The sequence below is a fragment of the Cydia pomonella genome, chromosome 20 (genome assembly GCF_033807575.1).
Source record: "Cydia pomonella isolate Wapato2018A chromosome 20, ilCydPomo1, whole genome shotgun sequence".
Taxonomy (NCBI): Eukaryota; Metazoa; Arthropoda; class Insecta; order Lepidoptera; family Tortricidae; genus Cydia; species Cydia pomonella.
The window spans coordinates 10,129,903-10,153,171 of record NC_084722.1 but is presented as its reverse complement, the minus strand read 5'-3'; the positions used below and the strand labels follow the sequence as shown (position 1 = coordinate 10,153,171).

Below are 23,269 nucleotides of genomic sequence, written 5' to 3'. Positions count from 1 at the left end.
ACCGGCACTTTTGGGGCATGCGAGGCCATGGTGACCCAGGCGATCGACTGTAGCCCCGCAGACGCACTGGTGAGGCTCGACGAGCTTGGCCCCGAGTCGTAAACCGACTGCTAGGCGAAAACTGTTCGGGTCTAATAAAGTTCCAAAACTAGTCGAGCGTGTAACCATTTTGTATTTTTCCATAAATATTGTGTTATTTTTACTCAGATTCACGAGCTTTTACGATGCTGAAAATTGAAAAAACTGACTCAGAGTTTTTTCCTATTGTGTTACCATTCACCCCATATACTTTGTATGAAGGTAACAAAAAGGAAAGTTTGAAAAATGTATGGAAATTTTGGGACCTTTTTTTTCTCCTGTAAGGATGAAAACGGCTCCCGATCCTGACTAGAAATAATATAAAAGTGGCAAGAAATCACATAATATAATGGTAAAAAAATAAACGCTAATACGAATTGTGATCGAGTTTACATTAATTATTCCTAGTTATAATATAATTTATTAAGGGAATTCTCTGATAGGTATAAATGAAATCAATATTATTGTTTGTATAATAAATTACTCACGTGCACATAATATTTCTCAGCTTGTCGAGATTCTCATCTGTGAAGAACGGATAGTTCCTGTCGCACCTTTGTACATCTTTTTCAATACGATGCAAGTTCAAAGCGAAACTTTCCACCAGTTCATTCTGAAAAAGGAAACATTCATTATAAAATATTTTTATAGTTCCGCTTGCGCCATCTTACCGGGCACTACCTAAAGATTATGGCGCAATCGCTCGAAACGATGCTCCTATATCTTTGGCCTTTGATCTATTAGATGGCGCCACTTATTGATATTTAACAAATTTCACTCATATCAGTAAAATAATAAGGATCAATGTCAAATGGCAAAAGTTTTAAAAATGTGTTGAAAGAATGATGGCAGTAAAATACATCGCTACAAAGTTTTCTTTGACAATACACCTCTATTTCAAATTGGCTACTTATATTAAAAAATATCTTGGGTCACAGAAATATGGCTGAGTGGAGAACAACCCGAGCGAGTTTCCAGTATCTGGTGCAAAACATAGCACTAATATTTGGTGGCAAATTCAACGAAGTAAAACTCTAGTTGTAGAACTTACAGAATAAACGCCACCATTGGAGCTGGCCGGCGACACGCAGTTGGACCTGTTGTCGGGGCGGGGCTCGGCGGAGGGCTCCAGCGTGTCGAAGGAGGCGCCGGCCGACGCCGACTCCTCGCGCACCACGCCCAGCGGGCTGCGCGCGGGGCTCACGTTCGCTACACCGAAAGGCATCCTTTTCATTTAAAACGTTCCATCTCCACATCCAAAAACAGTTTTTTTTGGAAAATAAAAATAGCCATCACATTATTACATTTCAAACAATTGAGAGCAATCCTGCTCATAGCGGCAACTATCGCGTTTGTAGTCATTGCTTATGTAAAAAGTAAAGTACCTACTAAGAAACGTATTTTACTCAATTTTGCCGGAACTACAAAGTTGTTATAATTTACTTTGAGATGATTAAGAAACGTTTTGTGTTTTAGAAGAATGAATAATATCTTACCGGTGGTTCCTCCTGATGCAGGCGACCCGCCGGCAGCTAGATCGACTGATGGATTTGTAATAATCACACTCGTATGTTGCTGTTGCGGTGGCGGAGGAGCAGTTGGTACGCTCTCGTCCAACGACGACCTTAAGTCGTTCCCATTAAAGTTTATATTCGCACTATCCACGCTACACAGCGGCCCTCTCCCACCGCCAGTCTGCACTATACCTTCAGCTAACCTCTTTATCTCAGCTATGCTCTCCCTTCTCATATCAGGATTCTCAACTGTACTCTTAATGTGTACTTCCTCCTCTTCATCTAAGTCTTTTAGACTGTCTAAATCTACATCCCTACTATCACCCTTCTCAGTCTCTCCGTTTATATTCTCTTTGTCTTCTGAATCCATCTCTATGTTCTCTACTTCGTCTATGCTCGGCGCTCTCGACAAAACCGGTTTGGTTTCTAGCTTCTTTTGTTCGTTTTCGTTTGGTTCAGGTGAAACCACTGGTGGATTATCAGATATAATGCTACAGTCATCTTCGAACACCTGAAAATAGATGTCGTCGTGATTTATCTTGCAAATATTAAGATTTTTAACAGTAATATATGAATTCGAAAGCATCATCACAGATTACTGACAATTAACCCCTTCAGACTCATGGATGCGATATCGCGTTCGAAAAAACAATAAAAAAAGGATTCTAAGTGTTAAACCTCAAGATCGTTTTCTGGATGGCAAATTGAAACCTGCAAGGGTTAATAAACCTTATTGAAACGACACAAGGTCTACCAATAATCAATCGATTAATTGTGGTGTTGTTAGTACCTCGCTAGGCGATGCGTTCTCGACCGGCTTCAGCCTCCCAGAAGCCTCGCTCAGTCGGGCGATGGAAGCCGCCGTGGCCTCCCGGTCCCGCTGGCGCACGATGGCCTCCACGCACAGCCACTCCGACATCACGGTCTCGTACTGTCGGCGGCAAGCTGCGTCTTGTTCTGCGCGCTCTTCTGTTGTTGAGCCAAATCTGAGAGAGCAAAGAAAACGGGGTTTTGTATGACGATATACAGAATTAATATGTTATTCGTGTCACGATTTACAAAATAATTTACATAAATACTGTAATAGAAGGAAAAATTAAGGGATGGAGATGCCATGGAAGGCATTTGTAATTTATGCTAGAGAGAAGGTTAATGTTATGTCATAATGTTGTGATAGCAGATTAAAACTAAACAAATGAACAGGATTAAGTCGGCGGTACTCAACCGACTTGAGTTGAGCTTATCATATATATGTATATTGATAATCTTTAGTTTACTCCGATTATAAATATGATAAAATATAGATTCTTTTCTATTGAAATTTAAGAGAGAATCTTTCGTCTTCACAATTTCATCCAATTTTATGCAATTTCCTTCATCTTCGTACGTACGTGCTACTCTACGTCTAGCCAATTCTTTACTTGATCCATGTAACTTTTCTTAGGGAGTCCCTTTCCGCGATGGTTTTAATCCTACACTCTATTATTTTTGCACGAGATCGCCGTGTCGTGTCTCGTTCCCTATAATTTGCCCTTCTATCCCTAAACAACATTTTTAAAAATCATACATTCTACTACTTTCTCGAACCAAAAAATGAGAGCAAGATAATATTGTAGCGCATTTAATATCATTTGGGTTAAAAGTAAAATATATATCTTCTTTTGTTACTAGAATGGATGTCAACGTTACAAAGAATTCAATCAAAGAACAGTTACGAAAACTTGTCCTTCCAAGGAGTTCCATTTCCCACCCCACATCCCATCATCAGGTTTTGGAAACTACTCGAAAATTTGAGTACTTGTTGGTTAAATATAATAAAAAACCGATTTCACATTTTGTTTTTAAAGTGATATTGACATTGTAACACTTTTTACTACTAAGTTCTATTTTATTTTTAAGAAGTTATTTGTTAACTTCAAATTATAGATTTAGAAATACGTATTACGCAAAAAACTAGAAAAATATGTCACTTAAGCTACCCAGGTAGCAAACTGACGTCAGTGACGCACAATTGACGTCATTTATAGGTCATAACAAGGTCAGTACTCTATTCGTCGAGAGTAGACGTTTCACTGACGTCTATTTAAGGTCATTATTAGGACGTACCATTTTGGACACAAAAATGACGTTTCACTGACGTCTATTTGGGGTCACTATCAGGACGTACTTTCTTTGTCACAAAATTGACGTTTCACTGACGTCTAAATGGGGTCACTATCAGGACGTACCTTTTTAGTCACAAATTTGACGTTTTACTGACGTCTATTTGGGGTCACTATCAGGACGTACCTTTTTAGTCACAAATTTGACGTTTTACTGACGTCTATTTGGGGACACTATCAGGACGTACTTTCTTTGTCACAAAATAGACGTTTCACTGACGTCTATTTGGGGTCACTATCAGGACGTACTTTCTTTGTCACAAAATTGACGTTTCACTGACGTCTATATGGGGTCACTACAAGGACGTACCTTTTTATTCACAAATTTGACGTTTTACTGACGTCTATTTGGGGTCACTATCAGGACGTACCTTTTTAGTCACAGATTTGACGTTTTACTGACGTCTATTTGGGGACACTTTCAGGACGTACTATTTTTATCACAAAATTGACGTTTCACGTACGTCTATTTGGGGTCACTATCAGGACGTACTTTCTTTGACACAAAATTGACGTTCCACTGACGTCTATTTGGGGTCACTATCGGGACGTACCTTTTTAGTCACAAAATTGACGTTTTACTGACGTCTATTTGGGATCACTATCAGGACGTACCTTTTTAGTCACAAATTTGACGTTTTACTGACGTCTATTTGGGGTCACTAATACGACGTACTTTCTTTGTTTTAAAATTGACGTTTATTTGGGGTCACTATCAGGACATACCAGCTTAGTCACAAAATGGACGCTTCACTGACGTCTATTTGGGGTCACTATAAGGACGTACCTTTTTAGTCACAAAATTGCCGTTCTACTGACGTCTGTATGGGGTCACTATCAGGACGTACCTTCTTAAGTCATTAAATTGACGAGTCACTGACGTCTAATTGGGGTTGTAATATAATGGTAATTGGGGAATCTTTTGTAAAAACAAGAGACTTGGCAACACTGCCGTGTTGAAACAGCGATTGCAGCGCCACTATGCCCCGCCGCAGCGGCGTCACAACAACGTTATTAATTTTCGAACAACGAGTCAAAGACGTGCAGGCCTACCGCGAAAAACGAAATTCGCAAATTGAGGGGAATTTTCTCTTTTACTCTCACTAAGACGTCATTAGAGTGACAGAGAAAAATGCCCGCAATTGACGAACGTCGATTTTCGCGGCTATTGCCCTGTTTCACTAAACGTGATTCTTAATATTAGCGTAGTAACTTCTTATAGAAATTTACATCTATTTGGGGTCTCTGTTAGTAGGACGTACCATTTTAGTCACAAAATTGACGTTCTATTGACGTCTATTTGGGGTTACTATCAAGAAGTATGTAACCGACAAAATAACGCGTTTCGTTTCTTGAAACCAATTTGTCAATCTTGTATTGTAAAATATTTATAAAGTAAAAAAAAAATATTTCCGTTTGTTTCGGTAACTCTAAAGTTGTTATACAGTATTTTTTTTATAGATTTTATAATTAATAACACCAAAACAAGCTTAAAATTATTATTTTTAGAAACATCAGAAGTTGGAACGGAACGAAATTCTGACATTTTGATTGAAGTGTCATGTGTCATGTATCGTTTCCCTCCTTTTCCGTTTGCCCGGTCTGTTGTGTTGTATCGCGTCCGTGGGTGCTGTGCAATTCGAGACTCTTAAAGGTATATTTTAGTTTTATCACATGATAAACACATACTCAGTGATGAGTACATACTCAGTGATACAATTCAGTGATCAAGACGGCGGATCAATATCCATTGTAAAGAATCAGTGGATTACGCCAAGGCGTCGGGAGGTATTTTGGCCACCCGTCAAGGGATCTAAAGCTTTTGAAAAGGTGTTGGCGGATACCAAAACACCGGATGAGAAATGGAAACGATACTTCATCCAATGAGTTTTTTGTGAGACTGGTACGTATATATTTATTTTAAGAACCACGTGGATTTTGCTATTGATAAGTCACGTACTTAGAGGTATGGTATCTGGATGCAATATTTCTTGATTTACCGAGCGCTTACTAATGTTGGTGGAAGTTTCCGTTTTCTGTGATAGTTCAGTTTTTCGAAGATAAAATATGTAGAGTCATTGCGTTAATTTCCGTACAGATTATCAATTAATGTAATTGATTTTTAATTTTCTATTTGCGACATATAATTTTATGTAAATAGATTGATATATTGTTTTGACATTAATGATTGCAATAGGTACGTACAAATTTGTGCAGCAAAGTACGTTTATATTCAAATTTCGTCAAGTGGACGAAAACTAGTGCCGGACAAAAACCAACACACCTACATATAGGTAGTATTCTTGTTGGTATATTGAGTAAAATATGTTACGTTACTGTAGGTAATGTCATTGTCACAGCAGTGTTATGGATTTATTCGGATTTGTTATAGTATCTTGTAAGTTTACATATTCAGCAGTAATCTTAATTACAAACAGTATAGCAATAATTTAGTGAAGTTCCGGGTAAAACTTATTACCGGGTAAAAAAAATATTTTCGATTAGTTTAGCGATACACAGACGAAGAGACAGAAAGATAGAGTTGCTTTCACACTTATAATATTAATATGGATGGACAGCTTATGGTCATTTTCATAAACCTATTGCTGAGACAAGTAGCAGCATTTTTGGGATAATTTTACCTTGCATTGTGTCTGTATTAACATAACTTCTGTAGTGTCCAGGTAAATGGATAATTGACTGTGCTACTAACCACTTACTACCCTGTTCCTACTCCATCCTACATATTTACCAATAACCTTGTTTTAATTGACTGAGGGATGCATTATGTTGTGTTCATGTATTATTTTTGCATGTTGTGTGTATTTTTTATTTTATTTGCATGTAAAGACGATATAGATAAAGCCAAAAGAAAACTGAAACTGGTCGAGGAGACATCAGACTTACAGACTGAAGCAGAAGAAGAACCAAATTTTAAGCGGAAAAGAAATAACAGATATATTTCCACAAGCGATGAAGATGACGGTCACATAACGCCACCACCAATTAAGAAAAAAATCTTGAACAAAACAGCTGCTGCTGCTTACTATAGAGGTAAGTTGAGGTTATAGCCAACGGGCCATTATTATTTATGAATTAAGTCCCGCCACATTGAACAATTATGATGCTGTAGATACTTGTTGCATGTGTCAGAATAGTAAGAGTAGCATTTTTTTCTAAGGTTTATATTGTCAATATTCAGTTTAGCAACTTCATAGGTGTGCAGTGTCAGAATTTACTTCATAACTGCCATTTTATGTTGCTCCTTTCTCATAATCATACAACTTTCAGCCAGTTTATTTAATGTATTTTTGTCCCATGGTTCTCATGCAAATATAATATATGATATATCAGGTGCTTCCTATAACATTAGAAAATAATTAAACCATATTATTGTAACTCCTCAAACTGATCAACATTTGTTCAGCAACTTTAAAAAATTATGAAATCTTCAGATTTTCTCTTTTTCATACAAATTAAATATTATTTTCAATGTATCTGTTATCACAGTTCTAAGTATGGGGAACCCCCAAAATTTATTGTTTTTTTTTTCTATTTTTGTGTAAACATCTTAATGCGGTTCATAGAATACATCTACTTATCAAGTTTGAACAGTATAGCTCTTATAGTTTCGGAAAAAAGTGGCTGTGACATAATCGGACACACAGACGGACATGACGAATCTATAAGGGTTCCGTTTTTTGCCATTTGGCTACGGAACCCTAAAAATGAAATTTTTGACAAAAACTTATTTTGGTCAATATATATAGCTAGCTGCTTACTGCTTACTCTGTTATATCCATTAAGTGTTTCTTCTAGTCAAATTTATCTTTTTGTTAGAACACTGTTTTGGCATGGAAAGACAGATGGAAGGTTTTTCCTTTTCTGGTATGGACCCTTTAATATCAAGAGTAAATAGATATATTTTGTGTAGTTTTTTTTTTTTATATAGAAGTATGATATTACAAAGAACTCTCAAAAATAATATGTTATGGTTTGTATTTGTACAGATACCCGTCAAGCTCAGCCAAACATTACCCGAGATTCCCGGGAAGCCCCTTCAACACCAGAAAGTAAGTAAATCATAATTAATACATACTTAATAGAATATTATTCTTACCAGTAAGCCTAGCACATGATTGGCGCGAGAGTATGTCGCCGCTAGATAGACTACCCATCTTATTCTAACTGTATTAATTACAAAGGGACGGGTAGTTTATTTCGCGGCGACATAACCACAGGTGATTTATTTTTTAGGGTGTCGTACCAAAAAGGTACAAAAGGAACCCTTATGGTGCAACTCTGTCCGTCCGTCCGTCCGTCTGTCTGTCTGTTTGTCACATCGCTATCGATTTGGAATATTATAGTCATCAATAATGCTAACCCAAACACATTGAAAGTGTTATTTTTCTATTTTATTTTTATTAAATATGAAAAATGCCCCATATGAAGAGAGGACAAAATTTCAAATTACTAGGTCTAGTGGGGTATCGTTTCAAAGATCTTAAATGTACATTTCAAAAAAAAATTGATTAATTTTTTCATAGTGAAAAATAATCATTAATGAAGGGAAATGTAAAACAAATTGTCACCTGAGCCGAAGGCGAGGGTGGCAAACACGCGGGATGGAATGTCCTACGTTTCCTCCCGTGGTGCGCATACTATTTTTCTGCTCGACGGAGGCGGAAAGCGGCAACTTCGTTTAGCGCAGCGGGAGCAAAGTTGACGCTTTCCGCCCAGAGGGCAGAAAAAATATAATCATGCCTATATCTTGAAAACTTTTTTGTGACTATTAAAAAACCTTTCGAAATTTAATTTGCAATTTAACCTCCTTTGCTGGTGTTAATTATACTTGAAATTCGTATGAGATTACACAAAAAACACCTTTTTTTCAAATAAAACAAAAAAATTTGAAATCGTTTCGAATGATAAAGAAAAAAAACAACATATGTACACAGGTCCCGCAAATTAGTTTGCGAATTTGCCGATAGATGACGCTGTACACAATTATACTTAGTATACTTCTGGTCATTAAGTCTTTTGTATTTTTACATGAGATAATTGAAAGTTTGTACGGAACCCTCGGTGCGCGAGTTAAACGAACTCTCACTTGACCGGTTTTTTTATTCTGGACTGGGTAAGTCGGTCTAAGCGTGCATTGTATTATTAATACTCATAGAAAATAAATATAATACATATTATGTTAATGTTTTTGCCAACAGAAACCCTCTCATTGCTGAATGTAGTTGACGGGCTTCCTGTTTTGACAAACAGTGTCCTGCAAGGTAAGATATCAATGTTTAACCATCTGCGGTGGTTTGATTTTCATGTTCATGTATGTGTAATATGTGTGTGGTGTTCATTCCTATGTTCATTTCTACAGTGTAAACAGCTATAGCTGGTTTGATATTGCACGCCGTTGTATGGGAACCTTGCACTTTGTGACTATGCGCTGAAACTTGGCATCGTTGATTCTTCGCTGGTTCAAAAGTCTGCCCTGTCTGTCTACTTGGGGTTGCACGAAGGTCAATAACAACTGGGAACCTACATGGATGGACTTGCCTGTTGCTGCAGAAGCATGTCCCTCCCGGTCTGGATCTACCAGCTAAGAATCGACTGTACCAAGTTTCAGCGCATAGTCACAAAGTGCAGGGTTTTTGTGCAATATCAAACCAGCTACTAGGACGATTTTTAGAAATGACGTATATTCATCTTTATTTATTGATAGGTAGGTACCGGAAAAGTTTTGTATTGTTAATATTTTTGACTTGTCAGATTTAACAGAAGACGGCGAGGGGCGGCTAACTCCGGTTTCACGCATACGTAGTCCTTGGTCGCGAAAAGAACAACCACCGAATCTCGGCAGCGACGTGCCAGCAACGCCATCGTGCGGTCAAGGATTAAAAGGTAGGTAAAGGTACAAGTTGAAACACAACTACGCGTAGCTGATCTCGACTTCATGTCGTCGCGTCACTGACTGGTTTCTATGTATTTCTATGAAATAGCATTCGAACGCGGCTACACGAAGCCAGCGACATGAAGTCGAGCTCAGCGACGCGTCGCTGCGACGCGTATAATGATGTATATCCATCATTGGCGTCAAAACGGTTAAGACACGCTTGTTGTTCACGGCTGGTAGAACGTTAATACTTTGCCGCTATATTATTTATACATACATACATACATACATACATTCGGTATCTTACCTGCGACCCATCACTAATACATTATTACATTAACATAACTGTCTTTCAGGTTTGCAAGATACAGTGGTGTCACTACTGACCCACATAAAGGCCCAGAATGATATAATCATCTCGATTTTGCGAGAAAAACATACAAGATTGGATTTAAAACCAGAGTTCAAATTTCCCATCAAAACTTCGGAGGAGTTGGAAATTGTGGAAAAATTATTAACGTCACAAGAAAACCATGCTAACGTGGTAAGTTTTAAGTTTGTCAATGCGATAGTATCATCGAAACTACAAGCGTACCGGATAGGTATAATAACCGGCATGGCCTCGTAACGTCGTAAGTAGCCGGGTCCACACAGAGCGAGCATACGCGCGAGGATATTGCCTCGTGCTTATGGTCGCTGTGTGGACCCGGCTAGTCCCGTGTTTTTAGGAAGCAGGAGTCATAACTGCCGAATCTATTATTTATGAAGTACAAACTAGTACGTTTTTTAATTTAATACCCAAGTTTTAATACCTATGTGTTTCTTAGCGAGTGTCAGGATGACAGGACCATATATTTATAACGAATGTTACTCCAAGTTTTAGTACCTTTTTAGGGTTCCTTACCATAAAAGTACTAAAGGAACCCTTATGGTGCCACTCTGTCTGTCCGTCCGTCTGTCACATTGATAAATATCTCGAGAACTACTTCACACACACACACAAACACACACACACACACACACACACACACACACACACACCACACACACTGTGCTGACACTAAATAAGAATTAGGCTTTATAAGCTTCTCTTATAAGTTATCTGCTTGTATTATCTGTTACTAAGCTTTATTAATTTTAATTTTTTTATCCTACTTTTTTTTTCTCTGTTCAACATGGTAGCCAATAGCCGCTTATGTAATATATTTAAGTAAATCGTATAATTTCCCTCACGGGACAGGCTTTGCCTAGTGTGGGGGTCAGAATAAATTGTAACTTGCTCTAATATTTTTTTTTTTTTGGAAATAAAACTATTTGTATTTGTATTTGTATTTTGTATTTGTACTTAAGCTATCGATTTGAAATTTGGAATAGTCATGAAGAACGCTAACCCTAACACTTTGAAAGTATTATTCTTTAAATTTATTTTTATTAATTGTGGAAAATGCCCAATAAGAAGAATAATTATGAAAGGTACAAATTAGGTACTAAATCTTTGTCAAAAGTTGGATTCTATCGATATAACCCCTACAACTAGGGGGAACTGGACTTGGTCCTATCAACCTGACGTCAGAATGGCTGACCACTTTATTTTCAATATTTAGCGATTTTAAGTTAAGTACAAATTTTTCGATGTCAGGTACCAAATAGTACAAAAAATTGACACTCAACGAATTGTACACAGACAAATTGGTTTTTATACGATTTCAGAGAAATACCAACCCGTTATTTTATGATCTGCAGTATAGTTAAGTTTGTGAATGTTTTTGTAATAAGAAATATTTACAGGTAGCCTACTTCAAGAGCCTTGGTGGACAGGGCGTTAATAATAAAGTATCTAGAGTTATGAAAGTTGCATTGTCTGACTCTATGGCAAGCAAGTACAACTTTTACGGTAAAAGATCAGACAAGAAGCCATTTGCAGAACTACGTCTCCGGGCGTGTGCAAAACCATTCGATGTAGAAGGAACCCACCATCAATTACAATGTCACTGCCAGCAAGCTTGTTGTGGATCATACTTTGGTGAAAACAAATTCGGATTTTAGAAGAAATTCAAAGTGGCGGCCGTGTTTACAATCTTTGACTACGAATTCATATTCTTTCGGATCCTGAGATGTAATTTGTTATCGTGACTAGATCAAATTTTCCGTCGGACGTACCGTTTTTGAACTACAAGAAAAAAACTTAAAAATAGCAAAAAAAGTTCCACAACTTCTGGAATGGAGCAAACTCGGATTACACAAATTTAGGATCAAATAAAGGTATTAAGACGATTTGACTGGCCTCTTAAAATACTTAAAAAGTACCTTGTTAATATGTAGTTTATATGTTATTATTAAACTACTAGTTCCTTGATGTACATTTGGGGTTTTTTATTTTTCTTGCCCCCGTTCAGCATCGCGTCGCATGCAATTGACAAATAGTCGTCATTGGGAAGTAACGGTTGCTTAATGATAATAAGTTTAGTTAATGAATTGGCAAAATATTTCGGATGTGCAATATATCAATTGAATCTTCAATAAACGAATGATAACTGGCTTAAATTGAAGTCCCATTGACGTCTATTGTATTTGCCAATTGAACGTCATTTTGTCGTTAATAGGACTTCTTTTGAAGACGTCGTAGTATCTTGCATACACAGCAGGGTAACGTAACACTGTAACAACGTAATACTGCGTACGTACGTTAGGACGATCCAAATGCATTCATTGTGTAGAAAAATTACATTTGGATCGCCTCAACGTACATACGAAATTTTACGTAATTGCCCTACAGGAGACGTCTATATTACGTTACTAAAAGACGTCCTACTAACGACGTTAAAAGACGTCCATATTACGTTACTATTGAACGTCCTACCAACGACGTTGGAAGACGTCTAAATTACGTTACTAAAAGACGTCCTACTAACGACGTTAAAAGACGTCCATATTATGTTACTATTGAACGTCCTACCAACGACGTTGGAAGACGTCTATATTACGTTACTAAAAGACGTCCTATTAACGACGTTAAAAGACGTCCATATTACGTTACTATTGAACGTCCTACCAACGACGTTGGAAGACGTCTGTATTACGTTACTAAAAGACGTCCTACTAACGACGTTAAAAGACGTCCATATTACGTTACTATTGAACGTCCTACCAACGACGTTGGAAGACGTCCATATTACGTTACTATTGGACGTCCTACCAACGACGTTGGTAGACGTCCATATTACGTTACTATTAGACGTCCAATACGACGTCGTTAGAGACGTCGTGAGGCTATGACATATGTTCGTCATTTCGAACGTCTGTACGACGAAAGTAGCGACGTCATTAGCGTCTGAAATGACCGTGAATGGACGTCGTGACGACGAAAAATTGCTACCTGGGTACTTTAATATCCCTATACCAATCCGGATCCGGTCCGGCCGGATCCGGCCGGATTGAAAATCAATCCGGTTTGCAATCCCTAATTGGCACGTATATTGGTTTTACGTAAGTAAGGATCATAAAAACCTTATTTCAATCATATGCTTAACAAATAGTCCTGTATTCTATCGAATTCAAACTTACTCATAATATCCAAGTAGATACGGCCACACTTCCCGCCGTATGTCGTGCTGTACGCCACCATAGTACACCAACCGGTATACCTCATCTTTATCGCTGACGGCGCCGCGCTCATCCGTCATGGCTCTCCACCGTTCCTCTGTCAGACCACCCTCGGTGCCCTCTGAAGAGTGAAATATATACTTATTTTTTAACCTTCCACCATAATATCGCAAGATGCTACTCTTGGTTTTTGTGAAAATAATAGGAATCTGAAGCATAGATTAAATAATAGTACTACCGTACAGAAAGGAAACTTCCTACAAATAAAAGTGATTCAGGGCCGAATCATCAATCCCTATCTAATGTATGAATCTATCCCTTTCGGCTATTTAGGGTTGTCAAAATTCATGTATTTATCTTATCTGTGGTTGTGGACGCAAAGGAACGTCAGGTTTTGCTAACCCTAATAATTGCTCGGAGCAATGCTAAGCCGAACGGAGCCGAGTAAGCCCGAATGCTCTAGTTTCCTCCCCCTGTCTGTAGTTCTGCTTTGACAATAATGTCATAAAAATAAATTAATCTTGACTATAAAAAGTCATCAGAATAAAAGTAGGATACTTAGATAGTTTGTTTTCAGAAGTATTTAGTTTCAGAAGCATTCGGAAGCGATATTTTGGGCGAAATGTTGTTATATTATCTATATATTTTAGAGCTCATGAAAATAGGGATTTTTTATAATCAAAACTCTTGCTCTAAAGCTCTAATTGAACATACTTATATCTAATTCCTAATCAAGTATCCATGTCCATCCATCGTCCAAAAAAGTTTAGAATGAAGAGGTTTGTTGGAAAATATCGACACAAATGTTTATCTCACATAGTCTCTAATAAACATGAATAAGGTGGTTGGTATCAGTATGATGGATGGATATCATTTGATACCTCCGTCGCGGGAGGTATGAGTGCCCGCTTCCGCCTTTCGGCTGTGGCGGCTGTGGCGGGTCGCTCCCCACCGGTCGGTGGAGAGGTCTATTGGCCGTCGTGTGGGGGACGGTGTGTGCTGCTGGTGTAATTACCTCGCGGAACAATATTTGCGTGTACTAAGCCGCTCAAGTGTGTGCGAACGGTGGAGAGATGTCTGCAGTACGCCAGCCAACCATAGAACGCGCGGGAGATAATCTGCCGACGCATCGTACTGCACACCAGCTCGATTGACGCTGACTGGAATAAATAAGAAAAAAAGTAAAAAAAAACTATGTTGTGTTTCGACAAGTATTCCTAGTAAAAATTGTCTTGTTTTTTTTGTAACTAAAGTATTTTTCAAATTCGATGGGTACGCTGACAGGTGTCATTTTAATACAATTTTATAAGATTTGGCGTTTTTAGGTTATAATTTATATGAAGATGACACCTGTTATCGTACCCATCGAGTTTGAAAAATACTATAAAGAGCAAGGTGAGGAAACTTATTTAAACTCAATTATTTTGGAATTACTTAAGTAGGTTAAGACACTTGATCGCATAGTGTCTACGTTTCAGTTCGTTCCCTCTCGGTCACGAGATGCGCCTCAGATCTATCTGTGCCCAGTGTTCAGTAGCGCTAAACTATACCTATTGCTGGAGTGTGATGAGGTTGAAATGAATGTCAATGGACGTCACGGTGTAAAGTTCAAAGTTTTTTATTTGCATACATGTTGTACAATACAGGTATTAAATAACAGTTATATGAATCAAACATGCGCCCTGCAAGGGCATAGCAACCAATATATGTAATTTAATCTTACCTTATACCTAATGCAATTAAAGTATTTATCTTAAAACTTATCTTCGAAAAATTCATCAAGAGAATAATAACTTTTATTCGGAAGCATTTCTTTTAGTTTTCTTATAAACTGGCTTTCTTTAACTAGTTTTTTTTAATTAGATCTGGTAGTTTTTTAACTGACATTGATAACGGGCCGGATGAGTGTAGTTTTAAAAAGGGAGGGTAGTAGGATGGGGACTGCATTTATCACTCTAGGAGTGCCCCTAGGTTAGGCTAATGATAATGTTGTAATACCTGTTCTATTGGGTGATGCTGTATCAGCACCGGCGTGTGCTCGCAGAGCCCGGCGGATGGCGGGCAACACACGGATATGGTGCAAGTGTCTGATGACGTTGTGGAAATGGACACGAGTCAACGACGCAATGAGGACTGCAGCGAACGAGCATAATCTTGGGATAATATTGGAATACCTGTTCTATCGGATGATGCTGTATCAGCGCTGGTGGATGGCCGTTGAGGCCGGCGGATGGCGGGCAGTCTACGGACATAGTGCTGGAATCTGATGATGTGGTGGAAGTGGACGCTAGCGGGCGTCGTGGCGTGCGCGGTGGGGACTGCACGGAACGCTCTAGGAGTGAGTGACGCATTGCTGGAAATATTACAATGAAACTTTATTTTATGTCAAGGAAAAATAGTCAAACTATTAAGAATATGTCCTTTAAATAGAAAAAAAAAACTTGATGTCTAAGGTATCGCCCTACTCATTCAGGCATGTGGCAGCATGACATTATCAATCTGGAATAGAAAATCCAGTCTCTTATTGCCAGTACACGCCATTTATCAACGTTTTCGCAATATATAGCAGAGGCTATAATAACCAATTATCTAATTAGCAACTCAAGTCGTTGATCTTTAATAGGTGCTACATTTTTGTGCTTTACGTCTTACCTTCGCGGTCGGCTATGGCGTTGTTGACAATTCGGAAGACGTAATCTCCAGCGGCCTCTTCCCACTCAGTTTCATCGGTCTCCCCGCTCTCACAGAGGCTTGGCATCGGACGTCGGCGTCCTTTGCCGCGCCCAAACACCTAAAGAAACGCGAAGATTCAGAATTGGGATTTCATTTGTTATCATTTGATAGGTGTACATTAATTACAGTAGAAAACTAAGTGTCATATAACAGGGGATGGACTTTTGGTTTAGATCGGTTCACTAATATTTAACCAAAACAATGTTGGCAAATTTTCATTTTACAAAAAACGTTTCACCAAAGTATTATTTGGCAAATATGTTATACCGCAAATGTATCATTTTACAAAAAGTCACTTGACAAATAATCATTTAGTAAATAATACATTATTACAATATGTCAAAATACAAATTGTTGCGACTGCAACTTAATATTATATAAAAATCAATGCAATAGCTAAACGCAGCCGTCGGGCTCGGCTATTATTCGGAGGCTTTTTAAAAGCACCAATAGGAGCGCTCCACATAATCTGTATCGCGGCCAATTGGAAGCATTTAAATCTAAACCTTTTGTACTGATCAAGTCAAATATTGCAAATCACTCTTGCATCATCCTCCATACTTTCAACACCTATCTTCTACATTGAACCGTTTTGACAAGAACCCTTGTAAACCAGTACCCCTTTGGAAGATTATACTTCACTTCATTATAAATCGAAGTTTTATTTAAGTCGTCGAGATCCTGACCTGCACGGCGGCTACACAAATTATCAATTTTATATTTTTCATGTCACCTAGTAATATGTTTAGCAAATTTATACATTCACCAAATGTCATGTAACACATTGTTATTTGATAAAAACGTCAGTGTTGAAGGTACTATTCTGCATGGTTGCAATTTTCATTTGGGCCAGATTATTTTGAGGTAAGTTACTTAGTTGCAAGACAAGCAAGCAATCGTTGCTTACATTTTTCGCGTTGTTAAAAAAAAAATAACCTCGAAGCCTAAGGCGGGAGCTTTGCTCCCGCCTTAGGCTTCTAACCTAACCTATCCGAGTCGGATTGCCCCGACAGGTCTGGCTCGCTCGCTTACAACATTTCAAGTGGAGCAACTTAAATATCTTTACTTTTTAATTATTCCATGCAATAGTTATCAACTAATTTTCTTTTTTTTTTCAGGATAGTCAAAAGTAGCGGCATGGCTAAAAAGTATGCACAAAATGCACATTTTAACAAGGATGAAGATAGCAAAACTATTGCATATTGGTTTGAAGAAAACGATTATTCAGAGGTAAAATTATTAAAATCGCTGTCAGTTCATTTAAAATTACAATAATGATGATTGAAGTGTGTAAAATGTATAATTAAAATATATGATTTGTTTCAAAATTAAATGTTTCAATTCGACCCATAATATAAATGATTAGTACAGAAACACATGTCAAATAATACATTATAGCAAACATTTTTTGACCAATGATAGATTTATTTGTTAACTTTGTTGTTAAATAATCATTTGTCAAAAAGATCTGTTATGAAATGAAATTTTATTAGTTAATTATTTGGTAATAAGAATAATTTGTCAAAAATATTGTTGTACAAAAAATGATTTGCTAAAATATAATTTTGCCAGTAGTTGGTTGCCAAGTGTCAATTTGCTAAACATCTTTTGGCCAAACGACAGGACACCGTTTAGATCACTTCATCCGAAACTATCCCAGAGTTAACTAAACAAAAACAATACATAAGTTCACTTGTAAGTGACATGTTTAAAGGAATTGTGTTTTACCTTTCCAGCTCCTCTTTGTGACCAAAGTGGAGGATCGAGTTGTCCGTGCGGTAGTAGTCCTGTTTCCAAGTTGCTCAGAAATGACAGAAGATGACCACCTGCGTAACAAATTTAATTTTAATAATTCCAAAACGTACTTTATAACTTCGCTAAATGAAATATAAATAGTTTCTTTTTCAATAGGCTCTTTATCATTTGTCACCATGACTGTCATATTCTAACAAGTACGTAAGCGTGAAAGTGACGGGCATAGTGACAAGTGATAAAAATGGAACCATGCTGCCACCGCTGGATCACCTAGAATAGTCTGAACCACTGAGATGCACGTGTTCACCAACTCCCACATGCTCACTTGCATCCACGCTCACCTTTAGGGAAGTGTATGGGCGGGCGCTGCACGCCATCTTGCCCCACGAGGATGAGCGCGTCGGCGCCGGGCGCGCGGTGCACGTGCACATACACCACCTCCCACACGCACACTTGCAGCGACATCGCCCAGTACACGCTGTAGAACAACATTCTATCATAGTTTTACTTTTTCCTTGTCGTCGTAAAAGGAATGCCGTAATATCATCGTAACTTGCAACGTAGTGTTTCATCTCATCAGTACATATAATCAAATCAGTAAGCAAAATCGAAAGTTTTTTTGAAGTGAAAACTTTTTTCATAATGTATTTGGGATAGCGCTTAGTTTAGTTAACTAATGACAATTTATCAATAGGCATGATTTAAAGTGCCGTTAATAAACTGTAGGTACAGTAGAGTTCATAAATAGGTGAAGAAATGTATACATATTTATGAACTCGACTGTACCTAGATTTCCTATGACAGAGTACGCGCCTTCGTAGGCGTGGAATGGAGGAATAATTAGATTATCCAAAACGCCGCAGCTTAAATCTCGCACGAGCCGATTAATTTTCCAATTTCCTCTATAAACCGCGAGAATGTCGAGCATTCTAAGTTTTCCAATAACTTAACCTTGTCGAAAACAAAAATTTGGAAGTGTTTAATTGAATTCGGCGAAACAATGCCGTTCAGACTTTTTTTTCATATTTTTCATCTAAAAAATAACTAGGTTTCGAATTGGTAACTCACCACGGGGTACATTAATTAACTTGGGCATGCAAATCGCGCCGACGAGGACAATTACCCATTACGAGGGCTGCGTACAAAACTGAGCTGTAAATAATACCCTACAACCACATTTTTCACAAACAACCGTCGATTGAGTCCGGTAAAACGATACGGCGAATGGTTTTAAATGTATTCCTATTTTTTTAAAGTATTCAGTTTCGATTACTCTGTCATTTTTTTTCTAGATTTGCATTTCGGTAATTTTATTAAAGGATTTCGTGACATCATCCCTAGGGATGATGATGGGCCGATGAAATTACAATATTTTAGTCATTATTTCACTCAAACTCTGTTTAATCTTTTTCTTTCACGGTTTTCAATTACGATTGAAAGGGTGTAGCAGGATAGCCTAGGAAAAATTGCCCCCAGCGATTTTGGGCCGAAACTGTAATCAAACGATGCCTTTTGGGGAGGTTATACTCTGCACAAAGTTTCATCCCTCTGTTACCCCCTGGGGGTGAAAAACACCCGATTAACCCCAAAACTGTTTTAATTATTTTTTCCTAAACTATGAAAGTGACGAATTTGAAATTTTGTACAAATATTAATAAGACTAAAAGCTATGTGCTAAAAAAATATTAACCCCCTAACCATTTAAATTCTTGTAAAAAAAACAAAAATAAAAAAAGAATCACCCTGTATATCAAGTTTGGCTCATGGTACACACACCATTTTTTTTTCAAAAATGAACCAGTTTATATTCTACATTATACAAAAGTTTCATGGACCTTCTCCAGAAGGAACATGGCGAAATTAAAATAAACGTACTATTTCGTAGCCACTAATCATTATACTCATGTCATGCTTAATACGCAACGTCTCGGACCCGAAAACAAAATAATTTAAAAAACCGGCCAAGAGCATGTCGGGCCACGCTCAGTGTAGGGTTCCGTAGTTACTCTTCCGTCACAATAAGCTAAACTGGAGCTTAAAGTATAGTAAATTGTTAACCAAAGGATGAAACGGTACCTTTCACGCGAGTTAAACAAATAGGCAAATTTGCACAATCAGTACCAAATTAAAGTCTTTTTACTATGAAGGGGAAACTTTTTGCGATAACTCAAAAACAGCTAAACTGATCAAGTCCGCTATAGTTTTCATTTAATGTCTTTCTTAAGCTCTACTTCCACGATTTTTTTTATATTTTTTGGACCTATGGTTCAAAAGTTAGAGGGGAGGGGACACATTTTTTTTTCTTTCGGAGCGGTTATCTCCAAATATATTCACTTTATCAAAAAATGTTTGTTGAAGACCCCTATTAGTTTTGAAATACCTTTCCAACGATACCCCACACTGTAGGATTGAAGCAAAAAAAAAATTCACCCCCACTTTACGTGTAGGGGTGAATTTTTGGGGTACCCTCAAAAAAATTAAATTTAAAGATTTTATTGTACGACTTTGTCGGCTTTATTGATTTATATATCCATGCCGAATTTCAGCTTTCTAGCACTAACGACCACGGAGCAAAGCCTCCGACAGGCAGACAGACGGACATGGCGAAACTACAAGGGTTCCTAGTTGACTACGGAACCCTAAAAATGTTTTTATAAATACAAATGAGTTTGATTCATACTTCTTTATCCCCACCTTTTTCAAATCGGGCACGAGCAGCGGTCCGATCGCAAGCCCTTGTTTATTGATAATGCAAGGCTCTTAGTGAGAGTTCAATGAATAGTACGCACCAAACAGCCAATACATATTAATTTCGCAATGTTCCTTCTGGAGTAGGTCCATGAAACTTTTGTATAATGTAGAATATAAACTGGTTCATTTAAAAAAAAAATGATGTGTGTACCATGTGCCAAACTTGATATACAGGGTGATTCTTTTTTTATTTTTGTTTTTTTTACAAGAATTTAAATGGTTAGGGGGTTAATATTTTTTTAGCACATAGCTTTTAATCTTATTAATATTTGTACAAAATTTCAAATTCGTCACTTTCATAGTTTAGGAAAAAATAATTAAAACAGTTTTGGGGTTAATCGGGTGTTTTTCACCCCCAGCGGGTAACAGAGGGATGAAACTTTGTGCAGAGTATAACCTCCCCAAAAGGCATCGTTTGATTATAGTTTCGGCCCAAAATCGCTGGGGGCAATTTTTCCTAGGCTATCCTGCTACACTTTTTATAGGTTGAAGGCGGCATATGAATAGGAACAAAGTGTGGTAGTGCAACTAAGATATATTAAAAAATAAAATAAAACTCAACATACCAGTCTATACACAAGGGGCCAGAGCAAAGGCGCCTGTACACAGTGCAGGGCGCAGTGCTGCACATGACACATGTGTGAGGGCAGGCAGACGCATGCACTAGGTGACAGCGAAAACTACACAACAAAGCTATATACATGTAGTTGGTCCATGAGGCCGATATAAACCAGTGGCAGCGCGTCAAATATATTCGTAGGGAGGCCCGAGCCCATTTGGTAAAAGTACTAATCTGTTTGAAAATAACATAAGCCGGTGTGAAGTGAATTATATGGACGCTCCGCCACTGATATACATTTAAGTACTTTATCGCAGAAAAAGCAACATTTCAGAATACAGCGGATCGGTGAAGTCACTGATCCGGGGATAGAGCGATGACATGGCCTCGTTTCATGAAAGTTTGTATTTTGTCAATATGGGACCATAATTTTTTATTAAAGCAGTAATCTCTGCAAGCGATACTGGAAAAAGTTACACTTCCAGCAGGACTTGAACTCGCAAACTCCGCAATCCGTGCGTTGCTAAGGCGTATATACATAAGGGAAGAGATAGAAAGATTTGAGAGGTTCTGGTAGGCTTCCATAGCCCAATTGGTTAAGAGCAACGCATGGATTGCGGATGTTGCGGGTTCAAGTCCTGCCGGAAGCATAACTTTTTCCATTTTATCCTTTAAAATACCATTTGGAGTACAGGCTATTAAATTGTTTTATTTAAGAAAGACTATAAGACTAATTTGAACGTGTACTGACATCAAACCAATATTAGAATCATAATTATCAGTTATTAGCTGTGATTCGCACGTTCATTTCGCACAGACTTGTCCGCACAAGTATTAGTGCTATGTCAGCTAACTGATATGATTCCAATATCATTCTAATATCAGTCTAATGTCAGTGCACGTTCGAATTGGTCTTCGTTTTGTTTAAAAGTTTAAGTTTAGTAGCTTGTAGTAAAAGTTACTTTCATGAAGCAGGCCCCAGATACCTTTCTTCCCTTGTGAAGGCAGCAACACTGTCGCTGACTGAAGTGTTACTTTAATCCGTTATAGTATTTCACACGGCTTGGGTATGGTGGTTGTCATCTCAATACAATTTTCCGAGTTTTGCGTTTTAAGGGGTCGTGGACTTCCGGTTCGAACGCCATCTTGATAGTCACGCCTCATGATTAATTCCTTTGTTTTTTTGATCATTAATATTGTTAAAAGTGTAATATTGATAGCTTACTATACAGTTAACTAATGTGATAGTGTGCAGTAAATAGATAAATAATCTTGCAACGCGTTTAACCACCATTTTGGAGTCAACGGCCGGTATTCCGCGCGCTACTTGTAAAGTCTAGCTATCACTTTACAAGAGCTGATAAAATCACCGTACACTGTCTTTCGTCGTACCTATTTAAAGCTCCTAATACCCACTGGACTGAAGCCATAATTTTAAAAGAATGAATGCGTTATAAGGTTATAAATTGTATGGAGATGTCAGCTGTCACCGTAGGTACTCAAACCATGCGAAATATAAATTATAATTGCGGTAATAACTTGTAAAATGTCAATTCAAAATGCGACAAAGCGCTAAAGTTTCCAATATTTTTTCTTAGACCATACCTACAGACAGCGTAGAACAAAAAGGTGTGTTATGCACATTGCCGTTTTATTTACCTACTTTAACATTAACGTACAAATATTGTACAAAACGTACCTAACTATTTAAAGCTCCTAATACCCACTGGACTGAAGCCATAATTTTAAAAGAATGAATGCGTTATAAGGTTATAAATTGTATGGAGATGTCAGCTGTCACCGTAGGTACTCAAACCATGCGAAATATAAATTATAATTGCGGTAATAACTTGTAAAATGTCAATTCAAAATGCGACAAAGCGCTAAAGTTTCCAATATTTTTTCTTAGACCATACCTACAGACAGCGTAGAACAAAAAGGTGTGTTATGCACATTGCCGTTTTATTTACCTACTTTAACATTAACGTACAAATATTGTACAAAACGTACCTAACTATTTTCTCATAACACGTGTAGAGAGAAATTGGAGATATCATGTGCTATAATTCCAACTCTCAATTACAGACGAAGCCAAAGTTTAACCACCGCGCCAGGTAATATTTCGTGCGTAATCCGATATTACCCGGGATCATGCAATTATGGTTTGGTGCTAAAGGTACGTATATACCGAAATACGTAAAATGTTAGATATACC

At 37.7% G+C, this 23,269-nt stretch overlaps 2 protein-coding genes across 4 annotated transcripts in view; one reads left to right on the top strand and one right to left on the bottom strand.

The window, feature by feature from the left end:
* The window catches only part of LOC133528796 (small G protein signaling modulator 2-like), a 172,187-nt gene that overhangs the window by 13,026 nt on the left and 135,892 nt on the right, over positions 1 to 23,269 (bottom strand). For 2 of the 3 annotated variants that reach the window (XM_061866263.1, XM_061866262.1), the window contains 11 exons: positions 21,062 to 21,175; positions 18,086 to 18,222; positions 17,718 to 17,815; positions 15,909 to 16,047; positions 15,431 to 15,609; positions 14,272 to 14,416; positions 13,218 to 13,377; positions 2,383 to 2,578; positions 1,575 to 2,103; positions 1,130 to 1,287; positions 567 to 691 (listed from right to left, as the gene is read on the bottom strand). In XM_061866263.1, the coding sequence (XP_061722247.1) occupies positions 567 to 691; positions 1,130 to 1,287; positions 1,575 to 2,103; positions 2,383 to 2,578; positions 13,218 to 13,377; positions 14,272 to 14,416; positions 15,431 to 15,609; positions 15,909 to 16,047; positions 17,718 to 17,815; positions 18,086 to 18,222; positions 21,062 to 21,175 (1,980 nt within the window). The remainder of the gene's footprint in view (positions 1 to 566; positions 692 to 1,129; positions 1,288 to 1,574; positions 2,104 to 2,382; positions 2,579 to 13,217; positions 13,378 to 14,271; positions 14,417 to 15,430; positions 15,610 to 15,908; positions 16,048 to 17,717; positions 17,816 to 18,085; positions 18,223 to 21,061; positions 21,176 to 23,269) is intronic. The other variant, XM_061866264.1, reaches the window with a different exon arrangement.
* Positions 5,756 to 11,702, top strand: LOC133528799 (uncharacterized). The gene is made up of 6 exons (XM_061866268.1): positions 5,756 to 6,808; positions 7,765 to 7,827; positions 8,977 to 9,039; positions 9,530 to 9,661; positions 10,010 to 10,197; positions 11,442 to 11,702. Exons 1-6 carry the CDS (start codon positions 6,535 to 6,537, stop codon positions 11,697 to 11,699), a joined length of 978 nt encoding a protein of 325 aa, XP_061722252.1. The 5' UTR covers positions 5,756 to 6,534; the 3' UTR covers positions 11,700 to 11,702.

What these genes read in the sequence shown, in the direction of transcription:
- LOC133528799 (XM_061866268.1), top strand. Translation starts at nt 6,535, where the DNA reads ATGCATTATGTTGTGTTCATGTATTATTTTTGCATGTTGTGTGTATTT. An exon ending in TGCTGCTGCTTACTATAGAG is followed by an intron (nt 6,809 to 7,764) that starts GTAAGTTGAGGT and finishes GTATTTGTACAG; the next exon opens with ATACCCGTCAAGCTCAGCCA. An exon ending in GTGCGGTCAAGGATTAAAAG is followed by an intron (nt 9,662 to 10,009) that starts GTAGGTAAAGGT and finishes ACTGTCTTTCAG; the next exon opens with GTTTGCAAGATACAGTGGTG.